The sequence below is a fragment of the Neophocaena asiaeorientalis genome, unplaced genomic scaffold, assembly GCF_003031525.2.
Source record: "Neophocaena asiaeorientalis asiaeorientalis breed wild unplaced genomic scaffold, Neophocaena_asiaeorientalis_V1.1 scaffold34, whole genome shotgun sequence".
Classification (NCBI taxonomy): Eukaryota; Metazoa; Chordata; class Mammalia; order Artiodactyla; family Phocoenidae; genus Neophocaena; species Neophocaena asiaeorientalis.
The window spans coordinates 1,161,636-1,170,789 of record NW_020172464.1 but is presented as its reverse complement, the minus strand read 5'-3'; the positions used below and the strand labels follow the sequence as shown (position 1 = coordinate 1,170,789).

General features: G+C 48.2%; 1 protein-coding gene across 3 annotated transcripts in view; it reads right to left on the bottom strand.

Annotated features, from left to right (window-relative positions):
- TMEM255A (transmembrane protein 255A) overlaps window positions 1-9,154 on the bottom strand; it is a 47,930-nt gene that overhangs the window by 17,822 nt on the left and 20,954 nt on the right. The window contains exons 5-7 of one of the 3 annotated variants that reach the window (XM_024738124.1): window positions 6,342-6,410; window positions 4,872-4,943; window positions 4,375-4,463 (exon numbers count right to left, since the gene is read on the bottom strand). In XM_024738124.1, coding sequence (XP_024593892.1) covers window positions 4,375-4,463; window positions 4,872-4,943; window positions 6,342-6,410 — 230 coding nt within the window. The remainder of the gene's footprint in view (window positions 1-4,374; window positions 4,464-4,871; window positions 4,944-6,341; window positions 6,411-9,154) is intronic. The other 2 variants (XM_024738125.1, XM_024738123.1) reach the window with 2 other exon arrangements.

Genomic DNA, 9,154 nt, shown 5'->3' with positions numbered 1-9,154 from the left:
GTTTCAGATTGAGTGGGTTCAGCAGCTACTAAAATGATTTTTAAACTGAACCGTGAAGCAAAAGAACATTAATACTAGATCTGATTCAGGGTTTAGCTAATTAATGTGGTTTGTTTCTGTTTGAGATTCACGATTCCATTTGGTTCAGTCTCTGGGCAGAGCTTTGCCTGATATTCCATCGTTTGGATTCTCACTTCTCCCACCCTCAAGCCTCCGTGACTGCAGCGTCCTCCTGCCGGACCCCATCACTGCCTGGTTCGGCTTCCTAACACATTTGTAAAACTAAGTCATTCATTTAATCAAAAGCCTTCCCTGAAAAAAAAAAAAAAAAAGCCTTCCCTGGCTCCCCATTACCTTCAGGAAAAAGTATCCCAATTCCTCAGTCTGCCATAATCCAACTCCAAAATGGAATCCACATTCCAGCCAGGCTGGAATCCTCAGAAGCACCAAACTGGCCATGCTGGGTACTTATTCCAGACCTTTGCTCAGATTTCTCCCCCTGAGTGGGAGGTACTGCCCTCTGTTCTCTGCCTGTCCTGATCTCTCCCGCTGCGCAAAGCTTCAACACACACTTCTCATTCTTCAAGGACTCCAGCACCTATTCATTAGCTTTGTACCTGGACTCCCACAGCCTCAGTCTGTTCTTCTCAGTTTGGCACGTTGCATATGTCAATAATTCAGCTATTCATTTCATCTGATATTTACCGAGAGCCTACCCAGTGCTGAGTACCGTGCTGGGTGCTAAAACTACAACCAAGGCCAAGGTGGACACGATGGCTCCGTCTAAATTCTAACCTCTGGAGGGCAAGGTCATCTCTTACACTTCTTTTGTGTCTCCCTCACTGCCTCCTAGCTGGGTGGTAGAAATGTTATGGGTCATCAATAGATACTTGGTGAATGAGTAACTGAGTTCAAAGACGGATCATTGCATTGATCGTAAGATTGATTACCCAGTGCGGGCTTTTACCCCCTTGCTCCCAACTTGCTGGGTGTGACTGTAGAAACAGATAACCTCTCTGTGTTTCAGTCCCCATTCAACAGAGTAGGAGGCAACAGATCTTGGATAAAGCCAAAGGGCATCCTTCTGCTCTTCGATAAGGGTCTGGAACTATTCACCAACTGTTGGTGGACAGGCAGCGGCTATGGGCAGCCTCTGTGCATCTTTCTCTCACTGCGTGTATTCTGTGTATCAGTCTAAACCCCCCTCCCCATAATCCCCCTGGTAAATTGAGTTCCTTAAGGGCAAAATGTTATTTTAAGGATATCTATCCTTCTAGAACAGTCCCTGGCACACAGTAGGAGCTCAGTAAAAGTTTGGCAAAGGGAGGAATGGATGAAAGTGAGCTATCATCTTTCATTTTATTCATCGTCAGCTGCGGCAGTTCACAAACCACGCCCATTTCCTTTCGCGTCCTTTAGGTTACACACGGAAAACCAGTGATATTGACTTGACCTCTCCAAAGCTGAGTGAAGGCTGAAAGGCAGCTGCTGCAGAGCTGCGTCCTAGGGAAACCACCTTCCTGCACAGGGTGAAATGGAATCGTCTATGTTTGGTATTAAAACCTCGCTGCCCCTGACGTCAAAGAAGGTCTGTGGCTTCGAGGGGACAGCAGAAACTCTGTTTCCGTATTGCTGGACAAATGACTGCCTGATGTTTTTGTTCCCACTTGTTTTTTTCTTGGCCTCCTTTCCAGGAAATGGACTAGAGGAGCTGGTAATTGATTAAAAATAGGCTTCGTGTGAGGAAAAAAAAATACGCATTTGGCAAAATTAAAGTCTCCGAGCCTCAGAATGCTTGCAGCTAGCTATATTTAGGCCTGGAGATTAGGTCTCCTTCGAGCTGGCTGGAAAAAGTCTCGGGTCAAAGAAAATCTTTTCCTTCTATTGTAGGATCATCACCTCTTAAGTCTCGCACCTTGCTTTCTGACCGCATGGGACTGTTTCCTGATGAAAAGCTCAGTAAGTGCTTTTCTAGTGGCTTTGCCCTTGGAATCTCAACGCTACAGACCTGGGCAAGGCCTCGATCGCCGCCTGAGGCTGGTCCCCAGGCATCAGGTAGGTGAACAGCGTTTCCAGCTCAAAGGTCATTAGGGGCAGTGTCCCCATGAACCCTCTTAGTTGTCTGGTCCAATAGTTTATTTTCCTGGGGAAAAGGGTGTTCCTTTTTGATCCTTTTTAACACATGTCACTCCCTTGTCATCAGGTTTTTCATTCAAGCCTGGTCCTGTGCCGGGGCCTGAGGATAAAGATAAGATGAAGTTGTGTTCGCTGCCTTTAGGGAGCCCAAAGTTTAGCAGAGCTCCTCATAAAATTCCTTTAGGGCCTTGAAGACGATCCTGGCACGACTTGCTATAAGAAAGTCAGTTATTATGAAGTTCAGATTGACAGGAAGATAAATTGGGCTTGAGTCTCCACTTAAAAAAAATTCACCTAAGGGCTCAGCTAAATGGAATTTAAGGTAGGATTTAGTTTATTCAGACCTTTTTCAGAAACACACCTAATTGTGGAGAGAAAGGTGTGCCCATAAGGAATCACTTCTCAGCCCTCTCAGCGGGCCTCCTCTCTCCTCCTGGGATCTCAGAACGGAAAGGGAAAGGAGAGGAGAGAGGAGAGCTGGCCAGAGGACAGGGTGTCAAAAGGAGGGAGGGGGTAAAAACAGAGGGGAGGACTGAGCAGGGGGAGGGGGATGGACAAGGGGAGGCAAGAGGAAAGACAGCAAACTAACCCCAATTCCCCTAGGACCTATTTTACATTCCTTTGATCATTTTCGGAAGGATGGGCTCAGGAAGTACAATTATAGCCAGCTCTCCATCACCGCTAAGGAGGGAAGTCCTTTACAAGTGTTAGTTATTATTACAACATGAATAATTGAATCTCCCAGATAATCCCCAAACCTCATTTGAGTCTTTAAGTTTCTCTTCCTCCACCGCCAAACCTTTTAACAAAATGAGACCGAAATGAGACCGGTGCTAGCAAAGAAAGTAAAAGGGCTGGCGAGAGTCCCCCTTCTCCTCCCACCGCTCCACTGCCTCTGGTCTGTCAGGTCTTTAATCCTCAAACCAGAGACACTGGCCCCCCAAAACCATGAGTAGGGAGTGTGAGTGAGGAGGGGTGCATCCAGCTGACCTCTTTGGACCTAGCTCCATCCGGGCCCCTTCTGCCAACTCCTCCCTCCCTTCCACCGTCCCCCTCCTCAGCACCCCTGCACTGATAGCTGAAAGAAAATACGTGCATGGCAGGCACTGGCTGACACACCCCACGTACAGGGCCATTTACTTATGTTCTGCATCACCTGCTCACGCATTCCTGTCTATTCCACCTTCTAAATTGCTCTTAAAAGTACTCCTTGCTTTCCACCATCCCCAAACCAACTTAATCTAGACTCCGTTCCCTTTGGCCTGGACTCTTGCAGTGGCCCCCTAGTAGCCTCCAATCTCTAACCACTCAAATCCATCTTGCACGCTATACCCTTCAATGGCTCCCAGTTGCTCACAGGGTCAAGTCCAGAGGCATTCCTATGGCCAGTGAGCCCTCCATGATCTGATCTGTGACCAGCGCTCTGCCCTCACCTCCCCCACAACTTCTGGGAAGACCCTCCTCACCTCCACCCCACTTGGGTTTGTTTCCTAACTCCCTCCTTATCCTTTAAATCTCAGCTCCCACATACCCTCCTCCTTGACACGCCCCCCTTTGCCCCCAGTGACTCTGACTTCCAGTCATTTGCATAGAGAGGGTCTCCAGTACATCCCCAGATCCGCACCGCACTTCTCACACTAGACTGCAATCAATGGCTCACAGGTCGGTCATCCCTGCTAGTCTGCGAGTTTCTCCACAAGACTCTCTGTATTCCTGGCACCTAAATATGTCTTGAAAGAGAATAAATGATGTTTTAACAATTGAAGGGCAGAGCGCCAGAGTAGTTGTAGCAGAACTAGCACCAAAATCTAAGTTCTGTGAGGGCAAGGAATTTTGTTTTGTTTGCTGCTGAATCTCTAGCGTCTGGAACAGAGTCAGGCTATTTGTTGAATGTTGTTGAACTTGGACTTAGACAGAACTGCGTGTGAACCCTACCTCTACCATTTTCGAACTCTGTGTCACCTTGAACTAGCTGTCTGTTTCCTCTGAGCCTCAGTCTTATCATCTGTAAAATGGGGATAATAATTCTACATACATCATAGGTAAGAATTAAATGAGATCAGATACTTGACAGCACCTAGCATAATGCCTGGCACAGAGAAGGCAGGTAATGCATGTCAGCTGAAATCCTTTGAAGACCAATGTCTTCTACTTCTCTGATCCCTACCGTGCGCCCTTCCCCCACCCTAGCCCTGCTCGTGCCCACTGTGGTCAAACCATCAGGGGCTTGGCACTCACTTGCCGCAGTTGTAGAGGTCACAGCAGAAGCAGGTGTTGCCCCGGATGCGAGGTGTGCAGAATCCACGGCTGAGGTGAGGGCAGTTCACCTGGGGACACACCACAGTGAGTAGGTGAGCTGGCACTGGATGGGAGGCGGGACCCTCTGGGATTGGCGCTGTGAGTTAGTGACTGATGGAGACGGTAAGGATGGCTGTGAAATGAATACATCAATGCACGGGCAGGATGGGGCTGGGCAGGTGGCTGGCTGAACTCGTGTGTGAGGCAAGTCACGGTGGAGCGGGGCTCACGTGCAGCCACAGCCACAGCCCTCAGGGCCCCATCCCTGAAGGGTGGAGATAGAGAGGAGGAAGGACGGATGGAAGGACGGACAGAAGAACAAATGGATGGTAGGAAGTGAGGATACAAGGGGTGGGAATTCAGGGTATGGGGGAAAGGGGACCAGGTGGGAAGGAAGACAGATGGGCCATCACATGCACTTTGAAGTACAGTAGTACCTCTCGAGCTGCCTGGGTAAGGTTCCTCATAACCCTCGCAGAAGGAGAATTTTTGGTTGAGGAACTTATGACCTTATATAGGAAAAATAGGGTTAGGGGGACCAGGGTTACAAGTGAACCTATGGAAGTCATTATTAACATTTTTACAGTCACCAAGTTAGCACAAGAATGAGAACACGATGAAATCCAGAGAATAGCAATGACATTTTACACATCTCGTGTTTGCAAAAAAAATGTAAAAATTAACTTCCATTTATCATCTCTTATTTGTGAGAAATCTTCCAGGCTCTCCCTCGCCCCATATGGATGCAATGAAATGCTTGTAAATTTGTTTCACTGTGTTATAGAGAATATTGGTGGTAAACGCGCACTTTTTTCTATATTGGGTCCTTCATCCAAAAGCTCATGCCTTTCTGATAAGCTGTTGGCATGTACATCTTTCTACTCCTTTCTAACCCGAGAATAGTTAGAAAAATGGTAAACTGGTGATTGGGGAAGGAAAGTGGGGCAAGTGGATGGCACTGTTCACACTGTATGTTAAGGAAAACAGCTTCCCCTGAAGTTAGGCAATGCAGTCACCATTTTATATCCACTTGCCACCTTTTTCTAACAGTCACAAGTTTACCATTTTTCTAACTATTCTCAGGGGCGGTGGGGGGGGCATTGACTTTCAATTTGAAGTTAATAGAGAACCAAATGGTCGAGGTTGCTAGAAGCACATGGTAGAGTTTTATATTAAAGGGCTCTCTGGATTGGAGAGAGGTGAATGTGAGCTGAAATGAAAGTTCTCCAAAAATGACCTGGAGCCGAGCTTCACCTCACCGCCCACTGCCTCTGCTTCTTTGTGAGGCAACAAGGAACCCAAGGAGAGCCATGCGGGGCAGGAGAGACACACCCTCACGTGTCCACTCAAGCAGCAACAGACTGGCCTCCGGGCATGTCGTGACAGGGGCCAGGCCGCCAGCCCAGGTCTCCCCAGAGCCTCAGAGTGGACAAGGCTTCTCAGTGACCCTCATTTGGCTTCCTGACCCCTCCCGTATGTGGGACTCAGATTCTGCCTCCCCAGTCCAGGCCTGCTGCCTTGGTGGGGCTCCCACTTTTCTTCCAGCTGGACATCAAGTCCAGGCAGCTGAACCATCATCCACGGACATGGGGGAGGGACCTACCCTGTGGCCTCTGTACTCTTCATCTGTCCCTCTCGGGATCAAAGCCACACACTGAGAGGCTGCCTGCTGGGGTCAGAGGGGCAGCCTGTGGCCACAGAACAAAGTAAATCTGATTAGGCCTCATGAGGCTCTAACCTATGACCATGGCCCCATTAGCACTGTGCTCTGACCCACTGAACAAATCAACTAAAGATACCTTGTAGCAAGCTGTAGGCCTGGGAAAAAGAGTAAAAGAAAGGGGGTTCCAGGCAGAACAGGAGACTTTCCCCAAAGGTAAGACGTGCAGCCTCCTTCTGGCTCTTACCTCCTCAGCTTCCTTCTGGGATGTCTTGGGCACATAGTGGCACCGGTTAGCATAGAGTGGTTTCAGATCCTGGAAACGGAAACACCAAACCAAATGGGTTTTGGCTTTGGAAAATAGAGCAGCAAGGCTCTGATTGGTAATAAAAGATTTGAATACACACACACACACACACACACACACACACACACACACACACACACACACACACACACACACACATACCCCAGAGCAGGGAGTGGGTTGGGTTGATTTCTGAAAGCTGCCCATCTAGGGAGCCTGAGAATGTGAGGATCAGATAAAAATGTTCTAATAACCGCTTTCTATTGGGCCACTTGGTTAATGAGAAATTAGGAAATTGACTGAGAAGTGGGTTTCTTGAAATTTCCACTCTGGTTTTCTTTTATTGCTAGTCTTTGTCTCTTTGCAAAGAGTCCCCAGGGAACAAAAGTCAAAACTCCAAGTGATTGCAACATCACACTCGCAATGGGAGGGAGGCCAGCTCCAACAATGAGGATTCATTATCACCTAGGGACAGGACCAGGGCTGGCTGACAGGTACACTCTGCTGTCATTGCCACAGCTTTTTCAGAAGGAAGAGCTCAGGAAGCAAGCCCCAGGGGGATGGGTAGCCATGGAGCCTGCTGTAGATTTTAACTCAACCGAAAGATGAGCCATTTTCACTCAATTACACAGATTAAAGACAGTGAACTCCAAAAATACCACTGAAGCCCAGAAAACTAACATGGGGCTCAAGGACAGTTGACTAACCCTGCTGGCTTGGGCAGCTTCCTGGTGAGGGAGCTCTCAGACACAGGGGCTGGGGTGGAACAGATAGATGCAATCCAGTGCTACCTGGAAACTGTCAGTCAGGGGATGCTGCCCACTTTCCGGGGGACACTAAACATCCCCTGACTGGTAGGGGGCTTCGACCAAAAGCAGGTTAGCACAGGACAAGCAGTTTATGCAAACTGACCTTTGGAACTCGGCCAAAAGCACCTTGGCAGAGGGAGTTTATCTATTGCCCCTCCTTCCCCCTAAACCCACTTCTCTCACCGTTTTCAATAATCCTGGTGGCTGCTTTTCCCCACACATGTGATTGAGCATCTCCTGCACCTGACACCCAAGTGCCTCCTTGCCTCCCTGCCTGCTGCCCCGTCAAGGACCTAGGACCTTCCATCAGCTGCTTCCACATGAATGTCCTGACCGCTCCGTGTTCTGAAAGTACACTGCCCTGTGGGCTCAGCCTGGAGTCAGGCTGGAAAGGAATGAGGGTTCTTATGGTCACTGCCAGCAGGGTTTATTTTCCGACTTTGGGCAATGGCAGAAGTCATCATCATCCTGCCAAAGGGGAGGCTTGATGTGCTGGTCGTAGCCCTCCTGACCTCCTGGTTCTCCAAAGAGCATTCAGCCACCAACTGCCTAAATGAAGACAGATGTGTGTGTGTGATGGTCGCCCATATGCTGCCTCTGGGTGCTCTTGTGCACTGAGGCCCCAGGGGAGGAACAAGCCCATGTGACTGGCCGGTAAGAAAAGGCCACTTAGCCGCGCAGCCTTTTCCATCCGAAGGGCTAGCAACTCCGGAGTGGAGGGCTGGCCACGAGACTGCTTTCTGCTGAGTGTCAGTGTGCTCTGGGCGAGGCCCTCTTAGGGCGCGTTCACACCCATCATTTCATACCATCCTCATGCTAACCCTGAGAGGCAACCAGGTTACTATCACATCCACGTGGAAGAGGAGAGACTGGGCATGAGGAGGGAAAGGGATTTTCCCAGCTAGTTAATTGCTATATTCAGGGAGGGGAAAGGAAGGAAACTAGAGACGAGAGAGAAGGAATGAGACACATTTAGAGGGGGGTCAGGAGGTAGGTCTTAAGGAGAAGTGCATATGTCCCCAAGCCAAAGGACAGGGCACCAGGAGGTTAAAGGGCTCCAACAACAGGAAAGGCTGGCTCTAACCCACCCGAGCGGTGCTGGGGTCCAAATGTGCCTTTCATTTAAACTGGCCAACAGACATCACCATAGATTAATAAAGCCTTCTCCCTCAAAACTGTCTGGGTACCAGTGAGGACTGGCAGATGTCTTAGGACAGGTACAGTGTAGGCAAAAAGGTGTTCTCAAAGACTCATCCAGCCTTACCCCAACCTCCCGAATCAAATGCTCTACTGCAAGCCACTAACGGCAGGAGGTACAGAGGGCCTAGACTCAGAAGCTGGAAGAAACTTCCAGTAAATATAATTTGGATTTTTCTCCCATTGCCTTTGGCTGAGGCCAGTGATCAAAACCTTTAGGAGTTTAGGAGTCAGGGAAATGCAAATCAAAACCACAATGAGAAACCACTTCATACCTACTAGGATGGCTAGAATTTAAAAGTCGGATAATTACGGGAGTTGGCAAGGATGTGCAGAGACTGGCACACTCACTTCCAGTGCGAATGTAAAACGGTGCAGCCACTTTGGAAAATTGGCAGTTCATCGAAAGGTTAAATGTAGTTACCATATGACCCAGTACTTCCAATCATAGGTATATACTCAAAGGAAATGAAAACATATGCCCACATAGAAATTTGAACACAAATGTTTATAGCAGCATTATTGATAACAGCCAAGAGGTGGAAACAACCCAAATGTCCATCAACTTGTGAATGGATAACCAAAATGTGGTATATCAATACAATGGAATATTATTAGACCATAAAAAGAAAGGAAGCAATGATACATGCTACAATATGGATAAATCTGGAAAATATTATACTAAGTAAAAAAAGTCAGGTTACAAAAGACCACATGTTATATGATGCCATTTACAGCAAATGTTAA